At 48.1% G+C, this 27853-nt stretch overlaps 1 protein-coding gene across 2 annotated transcripts in view; it reads right to left on the reverse strand.

The window, feature by feature from the left end:
- Positions 1–4799: 4799 nt before the first annotated feature.
- Positions 4800–27853, reverse strand: part of LOC307202103 (polyamine-transporting ATPase 13A3-like) — a 63699-nt gene continuing 40645 nt past the window's right edge. For both annotated transcript variants that reach the window (XM_079951738.1, XM_079951739.1), the window contains exons 19-33: positions 26811–26931; positions 24471–24595; positions 21905–22080; positions 20682–20810; positions 18866–18945; positions 17970–18012; positions 17731–17840; positions 16686–16782; positions 15469–15541; positions 14001–14172; positions 12715–12917; positions 12007–12095; positions 10762–10842; positions 9130–9219; positions 4800–6031 (exon numbers count right to left, since the gene is read on the reverse strand). In XM_079951738.1, the coding sequence (XP_079807864.1) occupies positions 5867–6031; positions 9130–9219; positions 10762–10842; positions 12007–12095; positions 12715–12917; positions 14001–14172; positions 15469–15541; positions 16686–16782; positions 17731–17840; positions 17970–18012; positions 18866–18945; positions 20682–20810; positions 21905–22080; positions 24471–24595; positions 26811–26931 (1754 nt within the window). In that variant the 3' untranslated portion in view covers positions 4800–5866. The remainder of the gene's footprint in view (positions 6032–9129; positions 9220–10761; positions 10843–12006; positions 12096–12714; positions 12918–14000; positions 14173–15468; positions 15542–16685; positions 16783–17730; positions 17841–17969; positions 18013–18865; positions 18946–20681; positions 20811–21904; positions 22081–24470; positions 24596–26810; positions 26932–27853) is intronic.

A 27853-nucleotide genomic window follows, 5' to 3' on the forward strand; every position in this document is an offset into this window, starting at 1 on the left:
AAAGAAAGGAAAATAAAATAAAATAAAAATAAAAATAAAAATGAAAAAGGCACATTGTTGTAGAACGGGGGGGGGGGGGGGGGGGTGCGCGAAACACAGCCACCAAAACGAATGGAGATTCCCTCTTAGCCTAGCAGGAAAGTATTGCAGCGTTTGGGGTTTTCCACTGAAATAAAAAAATTAAGGTCATATATATATATATATATATATATATATATATGGGACGTGGGTGGCGCTGTGGGTTAAACCACAGAGCCTAGCACTTGCCGATCAGAAGGTCGGCGGTTTGAATCCCCGCGACGGGGTGAGCTCCCGTTGCTCAGTCCCTGCTCCTGCCAACCTAGCAGTTCAAAAGCACGTCAATGTGCAAGTAGATAAATAGGTACCACTCCAGCAGGAAGGTAAACGGCGTTTCCGTGCGCTGCTCTGGTTCGCCAGAAGCGGCTTAGTCCTGCTGGCCACATGACCCGGAAGCTGTACGCCGGCTCCCTCGGCCAGTAAAGCGAGATGAGCGCTGCAACCCCAGAATTGGCCATGACTGGACCTCATGGTCAGGGGTCCCTTTACCATATATATATGTGTGTGTGTGTGTGTGTGTGTTCATAAATGTACATAAATTATATAAATATATAAACCACATGTCTGAAGCAGTACAGGAAAACAGCCCTGAAACCATTTTGACTCCCAAACTGACCAAATGATTTCTCATTTCCTTCACAAATCCTGTCTTAAGGGTATGTCTGTGTATAAATAGGTTCCTTCCAGTAGCACCTTAAAGACCAACTAAGTTAGTTCTAGGTATGAGCTTTCGTGTGCATGCACACTTCTTCAGATACACTGAAACAGAAGTTTCCAGACCCTTCTATATAGCGAGAAGGTGGGGAGGGGTATTACTCAGAAGGGTGGTGGGAATGGGTGATTGGCAGATAGCTGTGATGAGCCTGTTGACGACTCTTAACGACTGCAACGACCCATTCCCACCACCCTTCTGAGTAATACCCCTCCCCACCTTCTCACTATATAGAAGGGTCTGGTGACTTCTGTTTCAGTGTATCTGAAGAAGTGTGCATGCACACGAAAGCTCATACCAAGAACTAACTTAGTTGGTCTTTAAGGTGCTACTGGAAGGAATTTTTTTTTTGTTTTGACTATGGCAGACCAACACGGCTACCTATCTGTAACTGTGTATAAATAGGGTGAGCCTGTGACCTGGCTCAGGAACTAAGTATTTATCATTACAAAAGACTGGCCAGGCTCCCCAGGTAATCCAATCAAGTGAGCATCAATAGGTAACCTGCCAGACAGAAGGTAAACAATGCACTCAGATTTCTGCTGTAGACTGCCCTTTCTGTGATGTAGATATGTTTCTGGGGGTGGTCTTGGACTCCAGGGCGGGCAATTTAAATTGTCTATATAAGGGCGGACACACCTTCGTTCTGGGTCCTCCTCCTTCTCCGTGTGTGTGAAGGGGGCATCCTGTTGCAACAGTTCAATAAAGGTCAGGCTTACGAGCTGCTTTGCTTCTCAATATTCTCTGCTTGGCCTCTGTTTTTTTCTCCGACCGATGGAGAACCTGCAAATGACTCTATAAGGGCTCTTGTGTCCCTTTTAAGGGAATAAGGGCAGATTTTCGTTTATTGCAGATGAAAGGGCCCAGAAAAAGCACAAGTGTTCCCACCCCAAAAAGCAACTCTGACATTTTTGTCCCACCTTGTTTTGACATTCTAATTCCCCTGTGCTTGGCAATGCTGCAAAAATATCTACTGCCCTCGTCATCCGTAGTACTGCAATGTCAGCACAAAGTCCTGTCAGGTGCATGCAGAAATGGTCGTTTCCAAGCCCATAAATAAAATTAATCCGATCCCATTATTCCTCTTTGGGGCAAAAACAAGTGTGGGAAAATATTTCCCCCACTATCTCTCCAGAACTTCTGGAAGGGAAGAAGAATTTAAGAGTACCAAACTACCGAAGGCTTTTCACCAAAGCCAGACTAAACGTATTTCCTTCTGCAGTTTTGGATGGCAGGTTGAGAGGAGTTCCTTACCAGGACAGACTTTGCTCGTGTGCTCAAGACATCGATTCCATAAAACATATTTTGTTGCATTGTGCAAAATATGAGCAGGTCAGGGCTGAACTGATATTACCCTTGCTGGTACTTTTCCCTGGAAAATCAGAGGCTCACTGTGTCAGGTTCCTATTGGAAGACCGGACAAATGCTAGAACATTAGCAGTGTGGTGTAGTGGTGAAGAGCGGTAGTCTCGTAATCTGGGGAACCGGGTTCGCTTCCCCGCTCCTCCACATGCAGCTGCTGGGTGACCTTGGGCCAGTCACACTTCTCTGAAGTCTCTCAGCCCCACTCACCCCACAGAGTGTTTGTTGTGGGGGAGGAAGGGAAAGGAGAATGTCAGCCGCTTTGAGACTCCTTAAAGGGAGTGAAAGGCAGGATATCAAATCCAAACTCTTCTTCTTCTTCAAAGTTTTTATCGGTGGTTGCAAGAACAAATGATCCCTATTTTCTGAACAAAATGCTTGTTTAACCTGGAGGTAGGCTGTATGAATTGTGTATTGCTTTGTAATGATTTGTTGGGTCTCTGGACTGTAATAAAGATTGATGATAATGATGATGATGAATTTGAGATATATATATATATATATATTCTCCCACAATCAACAAGAATATAGAAAAGAAATTTTATAATAAATTTATAAATTTATAATAAATTTTATAATAAATAAAATTCATTAAAAGTGTTAATACGAATGGAAATCAAAACACCTGTAGCTGTTGATAAGGGATTAAGATCAGGACTGAATGTAATTGGATGAATTCAGACTTCGGAAACAGGATGAAACAAAAACATCTCACCTTGAAATCCAGCACGCGGGAGGCCACGCAAAATGTATAACTGGCTTTATAACTGACATATATTTGAATCTGGATTGCCATTTGAAATGGATAACGTGGTTTATATCTGATTTTAGTAATTGAAAATTAAAAAAAATATACAAAATACCCAACAATATATAAGTTTTACATATAATAATCTTTATTTATTTATTTTCCTTTAAAAAAAAAAAGAAAGCCAGTGAAAGAAAAAGTAGTTTAAAAGCCGCCCCCTCAGAGGCAGCGGCTTCCTGTTCCTCGTTCCCGAAAGACGGGCGCAGGACCCCCACCCAAAGGCTCTTGCTTCGCCCCCCAATTGCCAGAGGAGGAGCGAGGTATCCAAAAGACACCCCCCCTTAAAAAAAGACCAGCCCCGTGTCAAACTTCCCCCACCCCCCCAAAAGAACCCACTTAGAAACCCTGACTCTTCTGCAGAGGTAATTAACCGTAATACTAATTCCTGGTACCGTTAAAAACAGGGCAGGTGGGGTGTTTATGGGGGCCGGGATCGGGGAGGAAAGGGGGGGGATGTACCAGCTAACCGTTGCTGTGCAGCACAATCGAATCCCGTGCGCACCTGACTCGTGCCATTTCAGCCATGCGCGGCTGAAACGGCGCAAGTTGAATCCGGGCGAGGTGGAGAGTTCGAGGGCTGTTTTCACACCAGGTCCACCTGGGGTTACCCAGGGCGTAAAGAGCCTCTAAGCCAGGGGTCAGCAAACTCACCGTGCCTCGGGCCGGTGTTTCCAGCGCTGTTTGCGCGGCGGGCCGGAGGAGCACCGGAAACTTACTGGCACTGTGCCGTGCGGCCGCCCACTTCCGGGTCGGAGGAGCACCGGAAATCACTTATGCGCATGCACAAGCGTTATTTGCGCATGCGCACACGCTATTTCCGGCACACATCCGGGTCGGAGGAGCACCGGAAATAGCTTGTGTGCATGTGCACAGGCCACCTCCGACCCGGATGTGCACCGGAAATAACGTTTGCGCATGCGCACAAGTGCTCCTCCGACCCGGAAGTGGGTGGCTGCGCAGCGCAGCGCCGGTAAGAGCGGGTGGTGGGGGTCGCCACGGGCCAGATAAACGAGTCCTTCGGGGCCTGATCCGGCCCGTGGGCCTTAGTTTGGGGACCCCTTCTCTAAGCTGTCTGATATGCTTGGGGAGTGAGATGCCTGCTCATTGAGCCGGCTCTGGTATGTTCATTGACATCTAAGTTCCTGCACTGCCACACACACCCCAGGTACCCTAGAGGCCCGCAAGGTTGGTTTCTGCTTATTTATTCCGTAAAATCCATGCGCCGTTTCATGGCAAGCTCCTCAAAGCGGTTTCTCCAACAAGATGAAACTGCAAAATCGAGGGGAACTTGATCAACGGCAGCAATTGAAAACGTACAGTCATAATTCATGCTATGCCCGCTTCATGTTACCGTATTTTTCGCTCCATAAGGCGCACCTAGTTTTTAGTGGGGGGGGGGGAATCAAGAAAAAAAAATCTTAATTCTCCCCCCCCCCAGCCCCAAAGAGCAAAGTAGCCAAGACAGCCAGCGGGATCCATCCTGCTGGCTATCTTGGCTTCTTCTTTAGCCGCGCACAACCTCTCCAGCCGGGAGAGGCTGCGCAAGGCTTTGGCAGAAGCCAAGACAGCGAGCGGGATGGAACCTGCTTGCTGTCTTGGCTTCGTTTTTAACCGTGGGGCTGGAGCTGGGGCGGGGGAAGCCCGAGCTTCCCCCAACCCCAGCCCCCATAACAGGTCCGGGAGCGGCGGCAAGGTTGCGAAGCCTTTGGAGCGCAGCGCGAGGTCCCGCTGTGCTCCGGAGGCTACGCGTTGCTTTCGCTGAAGCCTGGAGAGCGAGAGCGGTCGGTGCGCACTGACGCCTCTCGCTCTCCAGGCTTCAGTGAAAGCAATGCGAAGCCACCGGAGCGCGGAGGGAGCGCTCCCTCTGCGCTTCGGAGGCTTCGCATTGCTATCGCTGAAGCCAAGGAGCCTGCATGCGCTCCATAAGACGCACACACATTTCCCCTTAGTTTTTGGAGGGGGAAAAGTGCGTCCTATAGAGCGAAAAATACAGTACGTTCTTTCAGGCTACGACCCACGGCAACCCGGAAGTACCGGAAAGGGTTACTTCTGGGTTCCGCCGCTCGTGCATGCGCAGAAGCGCAAAACGATGTCACGCGCATGCGTGGTGAATCGCAACCTGCAGGTGCGCAGACGCTCTGCTGCGGGTTGCGTTCTTTTCATGTTGCGAATGGGCCTCCGGAACGGATCCCGTTCGCAACCAGAGGTACCACTGTAGTGAAAAGCTGAAACCAGTTGAAATTTCAAGTTGGGTTTCTAAGCGCCCGGTCAGGCTTGCCTAAAGGAGAACGCTTTTAAGCAGGCGCTGAAAGGGGCACAGCTGAAAGCGCTCGCCTTGGGATCAATAGGCGGGGAGTTCCAAAGTCTGCAGGCACTGCTGCACCGAACGATCAAGGGCTTGCGAGCGCAGAAAACGGGGGTTACGTAGCCCTGATTCTGCCAATCAAAGAGGGTGAGTGGGCAAATGTGGAGCGAGGAGGCGATCTCGCAGGCTAAGAGCCTTTAAGCTCCCCCTGCGTTGCTTGCTGGGCTCTGTGAGTACAGGGGATTCCCCCCCCCCCGGTGCTTTGGTGACCCCCAGTGTTTGTATACATGCCATTTCCGCGTACGAGCAGAACCCTCGGAACCGAACCGCCGCTGCGCGAGACGCAACCGTGCCGCACAGAACGCTACATGGCTTGGAGCGTGGGGTCTCGCCACGCGCACCTTACGGAGAGAAATAGCAGCTTGCAAACTACAGTTCCCAAGAGGCGCTTCCCCCCAATGCAGCCCCAGCGAGGAAAGGGTGTGGAATAAATAATAACGACAATAAAAGCTCGGAGGCGTTTTCCCGGCAAGGACTGCGGCTGCAGCAACACAAGGGCCTCTTCGCCTTGCGCACCCGGTTCCTGCGGGGTCTGCCGCCATCAGGCGCTGCTCTCGGCGGGGGGGACCTGGGCCCGGGTGCTCGTCTGGGGCTGAGGAGGCCAGTCCGGGTCAAAGAGGAGCTCCTGGGCCAGGCGCTTGTATTTGGCCCGTGGAGGGGCGTTCCGGCGGCAGGAGTAGCCAGGCGCCGCCTCGTCCAACTCCAGCTGCAATGGGAAGAGTGGAAGGGTGTCAGCATCTTCGGCCAGCTCTGGGAGCCCAGAATCGAAAACCATTTTCCCCAAAAAACAAAACTAAGTTTTTATTATAGGTTAATTCTGTGTCCAGGGCAGCTGTCTACCAGCTCCATCTGGTACGCAGGATGAGAACCTCCCTGCCCGCAGACTGTCTGGCCAGAGTAGTGCATGCTCTAGTTATCTCCCGCTTGGACTACTGCAATGCGCTCTATGTGGGGCTCCCTTTGAAAGTGACCTGGAAACTACAACTAATCCAGAATGCAGCAGCTAGACAGGTGACTGGGGGCGGCAGCCGAGACCACATAACACCGGTCCTGAAAGACCTACATTGGCTCCCAGTACGTTTCCGAGCACAATTCAAAGTGTTGGTGCTGACCATGAAAGCCCTAAATGGCCTCGGTCCAGTATATCTGAAGGAGCGTCTCCACCCCCATCGTTCTGCCCAGACACTGAGGTCCAGCTCTGAGGGCCTTCTGGCGGTTCCCTCACTGCGAGAAGTGAGGTTACAGGGAACCAGGCGGAGGGCCTTCTTGGTGGTGGTGCCCGCCCTGTGCATTGCCCTCCCATCAGATGTCAAAGAGAAAAACAACTACCTGACATTCAGGAGACATCTTAAGGCAGCCCTGTTCAGGGAAGTTTTTAATGTGTGACATTTTAGTGTATTTTTGGTCTCTGTGGAAGCCGCCCAGAGTGGCAGGGGAACCCAGCCAGATGGGCGGGGTACAAATAAAAAATTATTTTATTATTATTATTATTATTATTATTATTATTATTATACACAACGTCTGCAGCAAGAATCCTGGTGGCTAAGCATCGGAAAGGGAATCAGTTACCCACTAGGGGAGAATGGCTATGTAAGCTTTCAGAATATTTAGAATGAGCCGAATGGACAGATATAATAAGGCAAAAAACCCAAAAGGGAAGTGAAAAAGGGAGTTGCTAAATGAATATCTTAAAAGCAAAGGTTCGATGACAGAAATCTGGCCGAGTCTAGAATAACCTTGTGAAGTGAAAGGATAAGAAAGAGGGATTTATATCTAGAGGCTAGGATAGAGGTGATAAGGAAGACACAATGAGAGGTAAAGGAGGTGCTGTGGGATTGGTAGATGATGGGAAGTTTTGCTTCTGCACATGACTCTGGCAAAACCATTTTAAGCTGAGACATTCCTTCATCACCCTAGAATGTTCAGTCCACATTGAGTTCATGAGACATTGCATCCTGACCTGTTCTTAGTGCTTGGTTGACCACATCTACGGATGAATGCTATATATTAATCACTAGTAATAGTTTAAGTCTTGCTATATCAATCACTAGTAATAGTTTAACAAGGAGGTTATCACGCCTGTCCAATTCTGTGTTCCCTTTCCCAACCTTTAATCTATTGGTGATTAATGCTTATATGCAACCTTTGCTCTGCATTTGTGTTAACCAATCAGCAACGAGCACATATGTGGCAATGCTGTAATATTCAATAAAAGGGACTCCCCGAGACATGCTCGAGAGATGCCTCCCATATGACACTTGTCATTCGTCTGTCGTTTATTTCAACCCAACAGGTGGAAGTCAATGTTTGTTTTTCTTTTTAGTGTTTATATTATTAACTTGTAAGATATGAACTTGTTTGGGTTTTTTTTGTATGCTGGTTTTTGTGTTTTGTGTATTGCTATTTTTTGATATTTTTTTCTGTTGTTGTGTGGAAAATACTAATAAAATTTACTTTAAAAAGAAAGAAAGAGAGAACCATTTTCCCCAACAGGTCTTGAGAGTCAAGAACTATGTTTCCCGCGCACCCGGTCAGCCTTCCTCCAAGCAACATTTTCTACTAAGGCTTTCCCCCCTCTCAGGACTTGTGCGACACAGCACCTGGCACCCTCCTGCTTAAATGCGGTTGCTCCGTGGCAGGGGGCTGGGCTGGGTGATCCCTGGGGTTCCCTTCCAACCCAAAGTTCTGTGATTCTATGACCTCAAAAGGTGGTGGACTCTCCTCTGTTTTTGGGGGGTGTGGGGGGGGGTAGCAGAGGTTCAAAGGCCATATGTCAGGGAGTTTTTAGCGGTGACTTGTTCTGTGAGAACCTTGGGGATCCAAAGATGTGGGGAGGAGATGAATAATAATAATAATAATAATAATAATAATAATAATAATAAAAAAATTCCTTCCAGTAGCACCTTAAAGACCAACTAAGTTAGTTCTTGGTATGAGCTTTCGTGTGCATGCATGTTTTAACTATGGCAGACCAACACGGCTACCTATCTGTAATAATAATAATAATAATAATGATGATGATGATGATGACTGGGTTTCCCCAGCCACTCTGGGCAACTTCCAACAAAAGATTAAAAATACATTAAATAAGGGGTCAGCAAACGTTTTCAGCAGGGGGCAGGTCCACTGTCTCTCAGACCTTCTGGGGGGCCGGACTATATTGGGGGGGGGGAAATGAACGAATTCCTATGTCCCACAAATAACCCAGAGATGCATTTTAAATAAAAGTGCACATTCTACTCATGTAAAAACATGCCGATTCCTGGACTGTCCGCGGGCCGGATTGAGAAGGCGATTGGGCCACATCCGGCCCCTGGGCCTTAGTTTGCCTACTCAAGCATCAAACATCAGACATTAAAAACTTCCCTAAACAGGGCTGCCTTCAGATGTCTTCTAAATGTCAGATAGTTGTTTATTTCCTTGACATCTGATGGGAGGGCGTTCCACAGGGCGGGCGCTATGGATCATTGTTCTCCCCGCACATCAGTCAAGTATCCCGGCAGCTTTGGAGTCCCAACGCACAGAATCTATGGGGTTCAGACACGCCCTCCCACTGGCTGCTCCCCACGCCCTGCCCTCCTCCTCACAAGAGGAAGAGAGGCAGTGTGGTTTAGTGGTTAGAGTGTTGGATTAGGGCCTGGGGGGAACCCGCTGGGAAATGAGCTTGGCGGCCAGCCCCTCACTCTAAGCCTCGCCTCCTTCACAGGGTCCTTGTGGGGAGAGCCACGTGCGCCCCTTTGAGCTCGCTGCGGGAAAAGGAGGGATGTAAAGTAACAAACCCACAAACCGTCGGTCTGCCCGTACCTGCGGGTAGGTGGCCCGGTTCGGATACTCGTACTTCCTCCTCGTGTAGCAAACTCGCTGCCACAGGGTGTCGCAGTCACAGAGAAAGTTCTAGGCGATACAAGAATTGAAGAGACCCAGGGTGCGGGTTTTTATTTTGTTTTAAAAACATCCCAATGTTCATTGCGTCGAACCTTTGGCTTGGACACCTCTGCGAATGTTCCCTGCATTTTGTGACTCTCACCCCTCCCTCCTTTTGATACACCCCAGGGAAGTTGATACCAATGTACCGTATTTTTCGCTCCAAAAGACGCATCTAGATTTTAGAGGAGGAAAACAAGGAAAAAAATAATCTAAACGAAACAGTGGATGTATGATTTTTGCGGTTCATGCTGTGGCCACAGACATGGGATTTGATGGTGACTTTGGGGTAGCCCAAAGCAAAAATCCTGAGGATCCATGTGGATCCGTGCTTTGTAACCACGTTTTTGCACCATTGTGGCCCCAGGCAACAGTGGGTGCGTGATTTTTTTGGTGCAGGCTGTAGCCATGGACATGCTGTGTGATCTGATGGTGAATTTGGGGTGACCCAATGCAAAAATCCTGAGGATCCAAGGGCTTTTACCTCCCTCCTCCCAGGCAGCCTCCACTAGCCTCCCTTATCTCTCTTCCGATCCCACCGATCAGCTGTTTCCTTTCAACACTCCCTTCCCTCTTGTTTGCCTTAGTGTCTTTTCCTTAGCTGAAGCAGTTTTTGCTCCTCCTTTTCTTCTAATTTCTCTCCTTATTGCTTTAGTATTCCTGTTTCCTCTCCTTGCAAGTTCACTGTCATTACCTCCCTGCTCCCAGGCAGCCTCCTTTATTGATAGTGTCCCTTATCATGCTCCTGATCGCTTGCCAATCAGCGGTTTTTCCCCCCCCCCCAAATAAGTTAAGATAACCTAAATAGAATTACTTGCGAGCATCAGATAGGCCTAGGATTTAAATATGTGATGTTATAGAATACTAAGGTTAAAAGCCAAATTCAGCAGCTTTTTTTCAACACCCACTTCCCTCTTTCAAAAAAAAAGAGCATGATCTGCTTTTCGCCCCTGGGAAATTCGGATCCAGGGATCACACATTTGCTCCATAAGATGCACAGACATTTCCCCTTATTTTTTAGGAAGAAAAAATAAGTGTGTCTTATGGAGTGAAAAATACGGTATCTTGATATCCCTTGGCCTGTAACCTAATGTATGGAGAATGGCGTTTGGCGTTTGAGGATTCCTCGGCTGCTGTGTCTGAACTGCTACCTAAGTTTCATTCTGATATGTCTCCGGGCAGCCTTTTCGAACTGGCTCTTCCAAGCCACTGGTTGGCAGGGCTGCCCTATTGCCATAGCTATAATAAATGCTGGGAGGGTCCTTCATGGATTAATTGTTTTATTTAAGAGGTGGCCCCTCACCTGCGTAACGAACAATACAGTACAGAAGCAAACTCTTGCCGTACAGGTTAAGGAGGGAGGCGAACAGAGAGAACGACAGGCTTGGTCTGTTATGGGGCGGAGACTTGGAAACCCAAATTGGGGGCAGGAAAAGAGCACACCCACCCTCCTGCCCCCTCGGCAAACACCCCCAAGAGGGGAGCAGGATCCTTCCCCTCTCCACGACTCACCTCCAGGGAGAGGGACAGCGCCAGGTTGCTCAGCGTCAAGGCCAGCAGGATGAGTCTCCACTCAAAGGGGATGCAAGCCAGCTGGAAAAAGAGGGTGCAGTGAGTCTTGATTTCCTTCTATGGCAGAGGTTGCCAAAATGAGCTGGAGCACCCTCCAGCAGTGGGGGGGGGGGTTCCTTAGAGGAATGCTAAGAGCCAAGCTTTGAAAAGCTGTTATCCCTGGCTCACATTCAGTCAATTTATAGTTGTATAAATGATACCTGAAGGAGCGTCTCCACCCCCATCGTTCGGCCCGGACATGGAGGTCCAGCTCCAAGGGCCTTCTGGCGGTTCCCTCCCTGCAGGAAGTGAGGTTGCAGGGAACCAGGCAGAGGGCCTTCTCGGTGGTGGCACCCTCCCATCAGATGTCAAGGAGTTAAAGAACTATCTGGCTTTTAGAAGACATCTGAAGGCAGGCCTGTTTAAAGGTAAAGGTAAAGGGACCCCTGACCGTTAAGTCCAGTCGCGGACGACTCTGGGGTTGCGGCGCTCATCTCGCTTTACTGGCCGAGGGAGCCGGGGTACAGCTTCTGGGTCATGTGGCGAACCAGAGCAGCGCACAGAAACGCCATTTACCTTCCCGCCGGAGCGGTACCCTATTTATCTACTTGCACTTTGAGGTGCTTTCGAACTGCTAGGTTGGCAGGAGCAGGGACCGAGCAATGGGAGCTCACCCCATCGCGGGGATTCGAACCACCGACCTTCTGATCGGCAAGTCCTAGGCTCTGTGGTTTAACCCACAGTGCCACCCGCATCCCTTAGCCCTGTTTAGGGAAGACTTTAATGTTTGATTGTGTTTTTAATATTCTGTTGGGAGCTGTCCAGAGTGGATGGGGAAACCCAGCCAGATGGATGGGGTATTAATAATAATAATAATAATAATAATAATAATATCTGCATACTGCCCTTCACCTTGGGGTGGTTCACAGCATAAAAACACAAGGTTAAAACATTAATCATTTAATTAATGGATTAAATATTATACCCTCTCCCCTTCAACCAGTCCCCCACACCAAATCAGCTGCCCCAACCAGGCTCTCAGGACCTTAGTGTCACTCTAGATAAGGCTGCTGGACTTGGGAGTGTCCCAAAATCTGCAACGGGGAGTGCGAGACAGCAGAGCCTCCCCCAGTTGCAGAATCCAGAGGGGGCCCCTCCAGCTCACAGCGTCCTGGGGCGGGTGAGGGGCAGTTGCAGGCCCTTTACCTCAAAAAATTCATCCAAGGCAGGGATGGGCCAGAGAAGGAGGAAGAGCAGAAAGCCGGAGGTGGCTGCGAGGGAGATGACAAACAGCGCTGAAAAACAGGAGAAAAGCTGGTATAAGGATTTGCTGAGCTAATAATTTGAATTGGAATACAAAAAGGGGAGGTGCGAGGAGGTCTGGGAAATAAGTTAAAAGAAAATAAGTAGTTGAAATTTTATCTGTTTTTAATTGTTTTTAGTTTTGTATTTTTGTTCTTTTTTTGTCTTTGTAATATTTTTGAAATACGAATAAATATTCTTTTTTTAAAAAAAAAAGAAAAACAGGAGAAAAGCGTCAGCCAGCGGGATTTATAAACTCACTTGGTTTCATAAAGTTTATACACTGATCGTAAAAAGGAGGAAAAAAACCCCACCTCTAACCAGTTAAGAAAGAATCACAAAAGTGCACTAAACAATGAATATCACAATCCTTGTTGTTTTGAAATAATAGCTATTTAAAATTATCCATAACTATCATGCAAAGGTATTCTTTTTAAAAGAGCGAGCAGCAGCGGGCAAGCATAGAACCACGTTCTCCGAAACCCCAAAGCCACGCGGAGTCGAGCAATCGCTTAACCTCCTGATCCCTTGCTTGAATTTGGGGTCGTCGTCCCCCGAACCGCGTGCGCGGAAACGGGCCCCGAGAGCCCGGCGCGGCGCTGGTGGACTCACCGTTGGTGCGGGTGGGCTGGCGGAAGGGGCGGCCTTTGGCAAAAGCGAGTGCCACGGCCACGTACTGGAAGCAGGAGACGTAGAACAGGGTGGTGTTTTCGAAGCCGCGCACGGAGTCCTCTTCGTCCTCGCCGCTGCCTTCCGGCGCCAACTCTGCGGTGACGTTCGCCGGGGTTGTGCCGCTGGGAAGAAGGCTGCAGGTCCTGGGGGAGGGGGGGGGAGGAGGAGGAGGAGACCCCCGTCAAGCTCGTTCGCTTACACCCCACCTTTCCCGAAAGCTCAAGGCGGCGGACAAAGAGAAAGGCATCTATAATTGCCCAAAAAAGATGTTAAATTATTTTTGTATGCTACAACCGCTGCTCGAATTTTATTAGCTAAGAAGTGGAAAACACAAGAACTACCAACAGTGGAAGATTGGCAGGTGAAGATGATGGACTTTTCGGAGCTAGCTGACCTGACCTGAAGAGTCCGCGACCAGGAGGAGTATCAGGAAGAATGGACGAAATTTAAAGACTATTTAGTTAAATATGTTAAGTTAAATTAATTGGAGAAGCTTGCACATAATAGACTTAGCACATAACTAGGTAATGGATGAATTAATATGTTTAATACTGAATTGGAAAGGAAAATATAATGATGTCAAGTGATTAAGTTAATTTTATAAGAATAGTGGTTTTGGAAAACTGTTAAAATGATATACACTGAAATTCAACCGGGGGATACGAGGAAGTCATTTAACAATGTTATTAAGTTTGGTTTAAATATGGTTGAGATTTATGTTTGTTTGTTTAAAAAATTCTTTGGAAAATCAATAAAAAATTTTTGGGGGGATATGCTATATAAATATACATGTAACGCATTCCAGATGCAGCAAACCAGCTTTCCCCGCAGGAGTTTACGATATGGAAAACGAACCATGGAAAGAGAAGAAGGGATGAATATCTTAAGGACGTAAAACGAGTCTTTTAAATTGTAAAAGAGAAAATTTAATAAAAATTATATATAAACACACAACGCGCATCATAACAACGAAACGAAACAAACCAATATACCTAACAACGCAGTTAAAGGACGTCTTGAAACTTTTTGTATGGCACTGAAAAGGTGTGCGATGAAGGTACCAGGCGAGCCTCCCTGGTGAGGGCATCCCACAAACAGAGGGGCCACTGCAGAAAAGGCCGCCCTCCGGAAGAGGCGGACGAGGAGGAGCCTCAGAGCACGGTTGCAGAGGTGACCTCAAGGTATCGCACCCTCCCTTGCCAAGACACCTCGCCCCGGCCACTCACCCGTTGTCCGGGCTGTGGTACCAAGGCTGACCCTGGACGAGGAGGAAGGCCCCAACCTGAAAGCCCAGGGACAACAGGATCTGGGTGAAGACGGACAGCAGGAGCTGGGGCGACACCAGGCTGGTGGGCGGCCGCTGGGGGACCAGCTCCTTCCATGCTCGGTTCAGGCTCACTGGCGGGAGGAAGAAGAGGGGTGGGAAGGTGGGGCGGAGGGTCTTGCAGCCCCTTCCCCGACAGGCGCCCAGCCCAGATGGGGTGCTGGGGGGCTGAGGTCCCGTCCCCCCAATTCTGCATGCAGCAGGTCAGCCACCATTCTACCATAGCTGTCAACTTTTCCCTTTTCTTGCGAGGAATCCTATTCGGAATAAGGGAATTTCCCTTAAAAACAGGGAAACGTTGATAGCTATGATTCTACACCCTTGGTCCCTGGGGAGGGAGTGGGGCACACACAGACTTCCCTACGAGTGCCCCCCACTCCAGACCTTTACCAGGGCAAGGTTGACGCCACCAAATTTTATACACGCTTTGTTAATAATAATAATAATAATAATAATAATAATAATAATATATTATTTATACCCTGCCCATCTGGCTGGGTTTCCCCAGCCACTCTGGGCGGCTTCCAACAGAATATTAAAATACAATAACCTATCAAACATTAAAAGCTTCCCTGAACAGGGGCTGCCTTCAAATGTCTTCTAAAAGTCAGATAGTTATTTATTTCCTTGACATGTGAAGGGAGGGCGTTCCACAGGCAGGCGCCACTACCGAGAAGGCCCTCTGCCTGGTTCCCTGTAACCTCACTTCTCGCAGCAAGGGAATCGCCAGAAGGCCCTCGGAGCTGGACTTCAGTGTCCAGGCTGGACGATGGAGGTGGAGACGCTCCTTCAGGTATACTGGGCCTTTGGGGCCGTTTAGGGCTTTCAAAGTCAGCACCAACACTTTGAATTGTGCTTGGAAATGTACTGGGAGCCAGTGTAGGTCTTTCAAGACCAGTGTTATGTGGTCTTGGCGGCCGCTCCCAGTTAATATGTTACTACGTAGCTGATCTACCGTATTTTTCGCTCTATAAGACGCACCAGACCACAAGACGCACCTAGTTTTTGGAGGAGGAAAACAAGAAAAAAAATATTCTGAATCTCAGAAGCCAGAACAGCAAGAGGGATCACTGCGCAGTGAAAGCAGCAATCCCTCTTGCTGTTCTGGCTTCTGGGATAGCTGCGCAGCCTGCATTCGCTCCATGAGACACACACACATTTCCCCTTACTTTTTAGGAGGGAAAAAGTGAGTCTTTATAGAGAAAAAAATACGGTAATTGCAAGCCACCCATCCCTGGCCACCTTCGCCCCGGACTTTTACCGCACTGCCATGCCCCTTTAAGCAGTTGTGGCTCCCCTGCCGCAAAGGATCCTGGGAGACGTAGTTTGTTAAGGATGCTAGGGGGTCCCTGCTCCCCTGGACCACTCACTGGTGAAGGCCAATGTCATGATGATGGCCACGTCGATGAAGAGGTACTGCACATCTCCCAGGTTGCCCTGGATCTGGAAGAGAAGGGAGAGGTCGGACGCAGCCTTCAGCTCTCACGCAATCCTGCAAATACCTGTGTAGCCTTATTAGACTTTACTGATTGGTAGGGTGAGCGTCGCTCCCAGAACAGGGAGGAAGGAGTCAAATGACACCGAGGTTGATTCAGAGAAAGAGTTTATTCTGCTCTCTGGATAGCAGAAGGCACTTGCGTGGTCAGTTCACAGCAAGTCCAAAGAAATGAGAGATTCCATGCAGTATATATATCCTCCAGGCACCCTCTGCCCCCTTCCCCAGGAATCCAGCCACGTCAGCTTATACACGCAGGTTGACATCACAGATGTTCCTGCTCCGGTACTCTTAACCATAAAAGGGTGTTCCTCTTCCTGTATTCCTTATCTAAGAAGGTCACCAATTCTCAAAGTACTCCTGGCACGATTCCCGGGGGGCTGACAAGGTCTATGCGTCAGTGTGGTCAGGGGGTAAAGATAAGACCCAGATATGTTATCCCTGCTCCACTTTGGAACTGACAAGGCCATTCATTAGGCGTCACGGACTGATAAAGGAGAGAGCTTTGTTTATACAGCTGTGTTCTTGTTATGCATTTGCTCAAGTGCTCAAGTTAATGGTTTTTAGCTAATGCACCCTTGGAGAAGGAAAAATGGGGATTTGGGGGCCCGTTTCAGACTGCCTGCACAGTCAGATTTTGGAAACCCATTCCCTTCACCTGCCCCTGGGAATTTCCCCCTTGCAGGTGCCCCAAAATAAGCTCAGCCCGTTGAGTATGAGACAGTGCATCTCAGGGTTGTGGGTTCGAGTGTTGGCCAAAAGATTCCTGAGTTGCAGGGGTTGGACTAGATGACCCCCAGGAACCCTTTGGACAGTACGGTTCTATTAAATACATCTATTAAATAAACTTCTTCTGGCCACTGTGAGAACAAGGTACTGGACTAGACGGGCCCCCGTTGGTCCGGTCCAGCAGGGCTCTGCGTACGGAAGTCTGGGGTGACAGCAGAACCTCCACGCCTAAGAGCAGTCTAGCCCGGAATACTGGAAGGCAGGAAACAGGAGTGTTGTTGCTGTTCTGTACAGGAGGACGGGCTAGGTAGGCCACCTTGGGCCTGATCCAGCAGCCGTGGTTGCCTCGCGCATTTTACTCACCGAGTAGAGGAGCAGGACGCTGAGATACTGGATGATGCTGTAAAGAGCCATGAACTTGAAGACACAGAAGGAGGTGACCAGAGCAGCGCGGCCTTCGCTGGGGATGAGTAATAATAATAATTTATTCTTTATACCCCGCCCATCTGGCTGGGTTTCCCCAGCCACTCTGGGCGGCTCCCAACAGAACATTAAAAACATGATAAAACATCAAACATTAAAAGCTTCCCTAAGCAGGGCTGCCTTCAGATGTATTCTAAAAGTTAGATAGCTGTTTATTTCCTTCACATCTAATGGGAGGGCGTTCCACAGGGAGGGAGCCACCACCGAGAAGACCCTCTGCCTGGTTCCCTGTAACCTCACTTCTCACAGGGAGGGAACCGCCAGAAGGCCCTCAGAGCTGGACCTCAGTGTCTGGGCAGAACGATGGGGGTGGAGACGCTCCTTCAGGTATACTGGGCCAAGGCTGTTTAAGGCATTAAATGTCAGCACCAACCCTTTGAAATGTGCTTGGAAACGTACTGGGAGCCAATGTAGGTCTTTCAGCACTTTCAGGATATGTGGTCTTGGCAGCCATTCCCAGTCCCCAGTCTAGCTGCCACATTCTGGATTAGTTGCAGTTTCTGAGTCACCTTCAAAGGTAGCCCCACGTAGAGCGCATGGCAGTTGTCCAAGCGGAAGATAATCAGAGCATGCACCACTCTGGCCAGACAGTCTGCGGGCAGGGAGGGTCTCATCCTGCGTACCAGATGGAGCTGACAGACAGCCACCTTGGACACAGAACTGACCTGCGCCTCCATGGACGGCGGTGAGTCCAAAATGACTCCCAGGCTGTGCTCCTGGTCCTTCGGGGGCACAGTTGCCCCATTCTTTTCAGGATCCAACCTCAATCTCAATGAGGAGAGGCGCACGGCTGTCAGCAAACATGGTGAGGCGAGCGCACTACAAATCCCAGCATGTCTTCCGGCCACCCACCCCACCACCGCCGCAAGGAAACCGATTTGCAAGTCCTCCGAATTTCCTGGCGATCCAGCCAGCTGCCACCTACCGGACGAGATCCGGGACGCAGGAGATGTTGGGCGTCTTGGAGGTAAAGGGCGAGGCCACGGAGGCCTCCAGCTCCGAGAGGGAGATCCCGGCGTGGGCCCGCTTCAGCGCCTGAGGAGGAGAAGGGAGGAAGGTTGTTACGGGCCTTACATGCAAGCAGCAACACCCTGAGCTCGGCCCTGGGTGCGAATCTGCCGCCGCAGTAACGGAACGCAGGCAGAAGCGGCCTCAGCGACTTACCCCGCAGTCGTTGGCGCCATCCCCACACATCCCCACGTAGTAGCTGGAAGGAAGAATAAAAACCAGTAGAAAAAAGACAGTCACGGAACCGAGAAATTACACAAATGAAATACCGTGAAAATCCCTGAAACGAGAAGTAATCGACTAAAAATATTATCTTATAGAAATAAACTAAATAATAAAAATCAAATAGTTTAAGGAAAAAATTGTAAAAAACCTAGAATTGAGCAAAGCCTTAACGGCTAAAACCTAAATGGCAAGTTTTAGACACAGCCCAACTTGAAGAAAGCCAAGCACAGTAATAAAGAGTTGAGGACTCAGATGTGAAAAATTTTTGTATTGCCTTTACAAAAAGGTTTAGAAAACCTAAATGGCACAAATTCAAAGAAAGGAATACAAGATAAGCTGTTTTAGATTTTAAACAAACTCAAGAACAGGGTTGAAACGTTCCGCTGAGTTTACAGAAAATGTTTGAAAACCTAAATGGCAAGTTTTAGACACAGTTGGGCTGTGTATTCCTTTCTTGCCATTTAGGTTTTCAAACCTTTTCTGTAAACTCAGTTTTAGAAACTGTTCCTGAGTCCTCAATCCTTTATTACTGCGCTTTGCTTCACCTCGGTCAAGCTAGGATTATAATACTTCAGAGTTTTTTTGGAGCTTTACCCCCTTTCTTTGAATTTGGTCGTTTAAGGTTTATGCTTTCTCTATTTCCTTCTGAGGAAACTGAATAGTTCAGTTAAATGAGGTTTGTAGCCAGCATCCAGTTAAGGCTTTGTACAATTCTAGGTTTTTGTTTTGTGGAAGGCAGAATAAGGAGGGAGACGGGGTCAGACCCCCAACCTCCCGGAGCCGGGGCTGGGACTCGGGGAGTTGCAATGGCAGGAAAAGCTACTCACTCCATCTTCTGCAGGGCTTCCACCAGCTGGGTCTTCTGTTCGGGGGCCATCCGGGCATAGACCGTGCCACAGAGGAGCAGCTACAATGGAGGGAGAAGGAGGCTGGTGTCGAACAAAAACCAGAGGCATCCCAGCCCCACTTGGGGCAGCAGTTCTAACCCTAGCTCCCTCCGGAAAGAGTGAAAACCCAGGACAGCAAAGGCAGATGTGGAACTACGGACCTACAGGAAAGGAGATTGCAGGATCCGACTTGGACCTAGAATCAATGGGGTTTTTTGAAACGCTCAGAGGAAATCTGATTGGTTCTTACGAACACTGTGTAAAAAGTTCTTTAGTGAATAAAACGACCTGGGCCGAGGGGTGGAGAGGAATTATTATTATACGCACCCCTCCCAGAGTCTTGCTGGTCAAGCCTCTGTGTGTCTTCTATTAATCAGAGTCTAATCCTTCCTTTGCTTTGGGAACGCTACATTCCACCACATGTGGATCTAGAATCATAGAATCATAGAATCCTAGAGTTGGAAGAGACCCCAAGGGCCATCGAGTCCAACCCCCTGCCAAGCAGGAAACACCATCAGAGCACTCCTGACATATGGTTGTCAAGCCTCTGCTTAAAGACCTCCAAAGAAGGAGACTCCACCACACTCCTGGGCAGCAAATTCCACTGTCAAACAGCTCTTACTGTCAGGAAGTTCTTCCTAATGTTTAGGTGGAATCTTCTTTCTTGTAGTTTGGAGCCATTGCTCCGTGTCCGCTTCTCTGGAGCAGCAGAAAACAACCTTTCTCCCTCCTCTATGTGACATCCTTTTCTATATTTGAACATGGCTATCATATCACCCCTTAACCTCCTCTTCTCCAGGCTAAACATGCCCAGCTCCCTTAGCCATTCCTCATAAGGCATCGTTTCCAGGCCTTTGACCTGCGAGAGACAAGGGTTCGAATCCCCACTCTGTGCCCGTGACACTTGCTGGGTGTGGCCTTGGAGGCCCTGTTGCTACCGCTTTTAATAATAATAATAATAAATTTTATTTATACCCCGCCCGCCCCGGCCAAGACCGGGCTCAGGGCGGCTAACAACCGATATAAAACAAATTGATTGAAATACAACTTAAAAACAAGATTAAAATACAGCATTGAAACATTAAAATGCAGCCTCATTTCAATGGAAACTCAAATCAGTTTTTTGGGGGATGAAAACGCCAAGTCTTCACCAAGGCTAACTATCCAGACTGGTCCTACGTGGGCCAGAAAAAAGCCAGGGAAGTCCCCAAATAGGAGTTCCATCACAGAAGAAGAAAAGAAAAAAATTAAGAGGGGGAGGGGATCAAGTTGATTCCGAGCCAAAGGCCAGGCGGAACAACTGTGTCTTACAGGCCCTGCGGAAAGAAATCAGATCCCGCAGGGCCCTGGTCTCATGAGACAGAGCGTTCCACCAGGCCGGGGCCAGTGTTGAAAAGGCCCTGGCTCCGGTTGAGGCTAATCTGACTTCCTTAGGGACCTCTAGGGTGTTGCTATTTATGGACCTTAAGGTCCTCCGTGGGGCATTACGGGAGAGGCGGTCCCGTAGGTACGAGGGTCCTAGGCCATGACTTACCTTGCAGGGTTGTTGTGAAGACAAGGACCTGGGTTCAAATCCTGGCTCTGTGGCCCACAGTCCACCCTGCTTGCTGTTCTCTGCACTGACTGACAACAGCGGCTCTCCAAGGGTTCGGATGCAGGGGACACCTCTCCCCCTACCCAGAGATACCCCCAGCAGGGTCCAAACCTGCCACGTTCCCCTCCTCCCCCACTCTGCCATTCTCTCCAAAGGACGTACCTTAGGCAAGAGATCCGGGAAGTGGTCGAGGATGACCGAGAAGGACTTTCCGCCGACTGCAAAATGGTAGCTGGTGTCTGGGGGGGCCGCAGGGGGCTGGTCCTCCTTGTCCAGCATCAGCTTGATATCCTGGAGGAAAACAGGGCGGGATATAAATAAATTATTATTATTATTATTATTATTATTATTATTATTATTATTACTATTACTATTACAGTGGTGCCTCGCAAGACGAAATTAATCCGTTCCGCAAGTCTCTTCCTCTAGCGGTTTTTTCGTCTTGCGAAGCAAGCCCATTGATGGCTTAGCGGATTAGCGCTATTAGCGGCTTATCGGCTTATCGACTTAGCGGATAAGCAGATAAGCGGTTTAGAAAAAGGGGGGGGGGAAAGGAAAAAGAACCCGTAGGAACTCGCAAGATATTTTCGTCTTGCGAAGCAAGCCCATAGGGAAATTCGTCTTGCGAAGCGCCTCCAAAACGGAAAACCCTTTCGTCTAACGGGTTTTCCGTCTTGCGAGGCACCACTGTATTATTATACAGTGTGGAAAACCCTCCCTCTCCAAAGACAAGGTGGTCCATCGGTATTAGAGAACAAAGAATGCAGAGAGGAAAAGGTGAGGATTCACTCAGCAGGGGTCAGGAATCTTTTTCAGCAGGGGGCCGGTCCACTGTCCCTCAGACCTTCTGGGGGGCCGGACTATATTTTGAAAAGAAAAATGAACAAATTCCTATGCCCCACAAATAACCCAGGGATGCATTTTAAATAAAAGGACACATTCTACTCATGCAAAAACACGCTGATTCCCGGACCGTCCGCGGGCCGGATTCAGAAGGCGGTTGGGCCAGATCCGGCCCCCGGGCCTTAGTTGGCCTACCCACGATTCGGAGTAATAACTCCTCTTATCCTCCTATAAACTGGCGCCCGTGACTTGCACCCCCTGGGGAGACCGGAGGCAGCAAGCGCTTCCGAATCCCAGTTGCTGGAAACGGGTGAAAAGGTGGGAGAGTTGCCTCTTGGGCTCGGGGTCAGACTGGATGGCCCTTGGGTACCCCGTTCCAACTCTACGGTTCCAGGAACCCTGCTTGCAACCGTTCGGATGCTGCGCTAGATGATCCGTTGGCCTGATCCTGCAGGGTCCCCTTGCGTTCTTAATGCCTGCCCCCCAAAAAACAAGCCATAAAAGGGGGTGTTGCCGCTGCAGACATCTTGAAGGAGCCTCACCTCCTTGCTTGCCTTGTCCGATATTTCCAGCGCAGGGAGCTCGTCCGCGTACTGCCAGTGAATGGTGGCCGGCTGCCCGTCTCTGGGAGGAACGGCCTCGGTCAGAATCACCTTGCCCTTGGCAGGGATCATGCCACATTCGCGCCCCACCGAGATGGCCGTCAGCAGGTTATCTCCTGGCCAGGGAGAGGAGGAAGAGGAAGAGGAAGAGGAAGAGGAGGGGCAGGGAGAAGAGAAAGACCGTCACAGCAATGCAGCTAATAATAATTTATTATTTATACCCCGCCCATCTGGCTGGGTTTCCCCAGCCACACTGGACTGCACCCAAAAGAACACCAAAATACAATAACCTATTAAGCGTTAAAAGCTTCCCTAAACAGGGCTGCCTTCAGATGTCGTCTAAAAGGCTGGTGGTTGTTTTCTCTTTGACATCTGGTGGGAGGGCGTTCCACAGGGTGGGAGCCACCACCGAGAAGGCCCTCTGCCTGGTTCCCTGTAACTTGGCGCCTTGCCAGAAGGCGCTCAGCGCTGGACCTCAGTGTCCGGGTAGAACAATGGGGGTGGAGACGCTCCTTCAGGTCTACTGCTGGGGGGGAAGCTAGGCACCCCAGGTATCCTGGCCCCTAATTCCACTGCCCCTGATCCTGCTCTAGGGTCCTAATGGCTGGTGTAATTTGGATTCGGTTTACTTTTTAAAAAAATAAATCAACATTTTAGCCAAAAAACAAACAATCAGAGCCTTTACAAATCTAATTTACCTTCCTCTCGACTTCCCTTTTGTGGGTATTTATTTCATATCTTTTTTATTACCCCATATCCAATTCAAATATATTTACAGTAATACCACTGGGAACGTCTGCCTTGTCTAATGTCCACTTTGGCAAACCCAGAAGTACCGGAACAGGTTACTTTCGAGTTTGCCGCTCGCGCATGCGCAGAAGTGCTAAACTGCGCATGGGCAGAAGTGCAAACCACTCCGCGCACGTGCGCAGATGCGGCGCTTTGCCCTGCGTCCTTTTCGGCTAGCGGTCGGGGCTCCGGAACGAATCCCCGTCGCAAAACAAGGTGCAACTGTATACATTTCCCCTTAATTATCTCTTACTGCATGTGTTTATATCAATCCCGCTGAATTTTTTAATTTGTTGACAATATGTCCTCAAATAATCGATAAATTTCCCCCCGTTCTGTTTTTAAAAGTCTCTCTTCTTGATTTCTTATTCTTCCGGTAAGTTTTGCCATTTCTGCGTACAGTGGTACCTCAGGTTACATACGCTTCAGGTTACAGACTCCACTAACACAGAAATAGTACCTTGGGTTAAGAACTTTGCTTCAGGGTGAGAACAGAAATTGTGCTCTGGCGGTGCAGCAGCCGCAGCAGGAGGCCCCATTAGCTGAAGTGATGCTTCAGGTTAACAGTTTCAGGTTAAGAACAGACCTCCGGAACGAATTAAGTATTTAACCCGAGGTACCACTGTATTCTGTTCATTTTAATCGCCGATCTTCTTTAGTCGGAACTGTTTCTTCCTCCCATCTTTGGGCATGGACCATTTGAGCAGCCGTGTGTTTGTTCACTTAGTAAATTTGCATGCTGCCCTTTGCCCGAAGATCTCAGGGCGCTTCGCAGGGCCTTCTCAGTGGTGGCTCCGACCTGGTGGAATGCTCTGTCCCAGGAGACCAGGGCCCTGCAGGATTTAACTTCGTTCCGCAGGGCCTGTAAGAGCTATTCCGCCTGGCCTTCAATTTGAATTCAGCCTGATCTTTTATACTTCTTCCTTCCCTTTTTATGAAGATTTTTATGGGATCCCACAGCTAATTCTCCCCTGGTCTCCTCGCTGGCCCAAAAAGCACTAATTTAGCCAGCAAGCCCTGGTGATCATCTAATGTTCATTGGATGGATTTCCCCCCCAAATTGATTCTTGAATTCTGAATTTATTGTTATTCACGTTTTATACTGTATTTTATGCTGTTTTTTGTTGCATTAATTGTTTTAAATTAGCCGCCCTGAACCGGGAAGGGCGGGGTATAAATAAAAATATATTATTTATTATTATTACTTACAGTGGTGCCTCACAAGACGAAATTAATCCGTTCCGTGAGGCTCTTCGTATAGCGGTTTTTCGTCTTGCGAAGCAAGCCCATTGACAGCTTAGCAGATTAGCACTATTAGCGGTTTAGCGGCTTTTAGTGGATCAGCTGATAAGCGGCTTAGCGGCTTAGGAAAAGGGGGAAAAAAGGGGGTAAAAACCCGCAGGAACTCGCAAGACATTTCGTCTTGCGAAGCAAGCCCATAGGGAAATTCGTTTTGCGAAGCGCCTCCAAAACGGAAAACCCTTTCGTCTAGCGGGTTTTCCGTCTTGCGAGGCGTTCGTATTGCGGGGCACCACTGTATTATAAATAACAATAATGTACGTGAGGGTCAATATATTAAAATGGTATCAAAAAGAATCATTCTTGTTTGTATGTGTGCATGGAGGCTCATCAGCCTGGGCAGGTAGCCCATCTAAGGGAAGCAGAACTCTTGGTGCTGAGCACCCGCTGCCCCACCTCCAGGCCCCACCCAGCGCACCTGTCACCATGACGAGGCGAATGCGGGCCCTCTGCAGCTCGGCCAGGATCGGGACCGTCTCGGGCTTCAGCTTGTTCTGGAGCACCACCAGACCCAGGAAGTCCATGTTGCACTCGATGACGTCTCTGCAAGGGAGATGGATGCGTTAGAGAGAGAGAGAGAGGAAAAAATGAGGATTGTGGCCAGTGTATGTCAGGGGAAATGAGAGGCAGGGAGGAGGAGGATGGAAGAGACATTATTTTTCTCTTTTGCTTTTTTGCTTTTAAGTGCTTTATTGATTGAAAACTTTATAACAGAAATGTACAACAGATATTATAGGCAAAACGAGAAATAAAAACAAACAATTATTCATTCTTTAACTAGTTTCGTGCATCCATTTGTGATTACATTTATCAAGATCCCCAATCTTCCCCTTGCATTCCCGATTTAAATTCCTTAAATATGCGCTTGAGCTTTACTTTTGCCGTATTATTGACTTGCTATAAATTTTGCTTTGTACGGTTATCCTATTTGCACACCAAAGCTCCATCAAGACCCGCAAACGGACTGATCTTTCAACAATGTTCTTTTACATAAACTCTGTAAATATGCCACTCTCCGGGAAGAAAAAACCCATCCGTAGTGTCTCTTAACCTTGCTGATAACCTCGCCAGTTCGGCGTATTCACTTATTTTATTTTGCTAGTCTGATTTAGATGGGCTATCCTCTCCCTTCCAACCTTCTGCGATTAGAGTTCTGGCAGCGACTTTAACATACATTAAAAGACTCTCCTGTATTTATTTATTTTTTTGGGGGGGGGGATTTCATTTCCCGTAATTCCTAGCAGGAAGGCTACAGGGGGTTTTTTAGGGAAGGAACATTTGAACATTTTCTTCAGCTCGTTAGAAATAGTTTCCCAAAAGTGTCTGATCTTTTTACTGTTCCGCTGTAGTGATCAGATGGGATTACTATGAGGAATTATAAAATATGGAGCAAGCCACTGTGTCCGCGATGAAAGCGTTGTGCTGACTGGGTTTGATTCATTGACATTAATTTCTGATCGAATCCCACAAGCCTCTGCATCTATGCCATTTTTCTCTACTGCCCAATTATCTATGTCTGACAAGCACGTATAGGCATTCTAGGACACAGACCAGTTGCTGGTTGCTACATCAGGCATTCTGGGTCATAAAGATAGATGATAGTTAGCTTTGATGTAGCTATTGTTAGGTTTGTTAATCTGAGGGCCAGGAAGAGAGTTCAGGAAGAGAATTCACAAAGGAAAGAAATCCCCAGAGTGGCTGGGGAAACTCAGCCAGATGGGCGGGGTATAAATTATTTATTTATTTATTTATTTTTATTATTATTATTACTATTACCACTACTACTACTACCCATCCTTCCTTCCTCTCATGTTTTACTGCTGTTTTAGGACCTCCGGGGTTTTGCTGAATGCATTCCTCCTTTTATTCCTGTTTTATTTACTCTGAACTACATATGCATGCTCAAGTAGGAAATAATTTCTTTGTAGTTAAAAGAATTTCTTCTGATTTGACTTTGTCCCACGTGGGGTTTTTTGAAACGCTCAGAGGAAATTTATTGGTTCTTACGAACACTGTGTAAAAAGTTCTTTTGTGAATAAAACGACCTGGGCCGAGGGGTGGAGAGGAATTATTATTATGCACTCCTCCCAGAGTCTTGCTGGTCAAGCCTCGTGGGTATTTTATTAATCAGAGTCCAATCCTTCCTTGCTTTGGGAACGCTACATTCCACTACATGTGGATCTAGAATCATAGAATCATAGAATCATAGAGTTGGAAGAGACCCCAAGGGCCATCGAGTCCAACCCCCTGCCAAGCAGGAAACCCCATCAGAGCACTCCTGACATATGGTTGTCAAGCCTCTGCTTAAAGACCTCCAAAGAAGGAGACTCCACCACACTCCTTGGCAGCAAATTCCACTGTCAAACAGCTCTTACTGTCAGGAAGTTCTTCCTAATGTTTAGGTGGAATCTTCTTTCTTGTAGTTTGGAGCCATTGCTCCGGGTCCGCTTCTCTGGAGCAGCAGAAAACAACCTTTCTCCCTCCTCTATGTGACATCCTTTTATATATTTGAACATGGCTATCATATCACCCCTTCACCTCCTCTTCTCCAGGCTAAACATGCCCAGCTCCCTTAGCCGTTCCTCATAAGGCATCGTTTCCAGGCCTTTGACCATTTTGGTTGCCCTCCTCTGGACACGTTCCAGTTTGTCCGTGTCCTTCTTCAGCCTCCCTGCATTCCCTGCAAGTGTTTCTCTCAGATCTGAAAATATTAGCCAGCTTAACAGGCGTTAACATCTAACGGAGGAGACAGTCTGACCTGCTGATGTGCTGGATCTTGTGCCAGGTGAATTTGCTCTCCAGCCGCCGGCTCGCCAGAGCAATGACCCGCAGCCCTCGACGTGTGTAGGACTCCAGCACGGCTGAGAAGGTATCTGGAACTGAACAGCGGCAACATCAGGTGTTAAAGTGGGGGGCAGGAGAGGAGCCCTATGGCTGGATCAGGCCAGCGACTCATCTCGGAGGGGCCAAGTAACCCTAGGAACCCAGGAGTCCTAATAGACTGCCACTGAACCTGGAGGCTCCTTACAAACGGGTTGGGTCAGTGGCCTGCCCAGTCCAGCACCCTGGTCCCACAGTGGTCAGGCGGAGGCCTCAACTGGGAAACCCACAAGCAGGATCCGTGCCCAAGAGAAAGCCTCCCCTCCTGTGGTTTTCGGGAACTGGGATTCGGGAAGATTTGGTGCTTCAGGTTGTGGAGGACAGAGAACGGCCGTTGTGTATTAGGGACAATGTTGGAATGAAACTGTCTGGCTTTAGTAGAAATGATATAAGGAGTTATGTATAAATAAGCATTAAGTTTTAAGTTTCAAGGTGTTTTACGGTAAGATAAGGTTAAACAAAGTAACGCAAATTTTTAGCAGTAATGTTATAGAATAAGGTGAAATTGGATTATGAATAGGTGAGAATGTAAAATTACAATATATTAAGATAAATTATTAAGATAAAAGCAAAAATGGAAAGGATTTGCTGAAACTGCTAATTGAATTAGAATACAAAAAAGGGAGGTGTGAGGAGGTCAGGGAAACAAGTAAATGAAAGAGAAGACATGGAAAGATTGAAATGTTTTTAATTGTTTTTATTTTTCTGTATTTTGTATTTTTCTTATTTTCTTTTTCTTTTTTCTTTTTGTAACATTTTCGAAACTTTAATAAATATTATTTTAAAAAAAAAGAACGGCCGTTGTGGCTGGTAGCTTGCAACTGTTTCGCCTGCTCTTTTATTTGTACACAAAACAAATGAAAATCCCTGAAACGAGAAGTAATCGACTAGAAATATTGTCTTATGGAAATAGACTAAATA

The sequence above is a fragment of the Podarcis cretensis genome (genome assembly GCF_951804945.1).
Source record: "Podarcis cretensis genome assembly, chromosome: 13".
Lineage (NCBI taxonomy): Eukaryota > Metazoa > Chordata > Lepidosauria > Squamata > Lacertidae > Podarcis > Podarcis cretensis.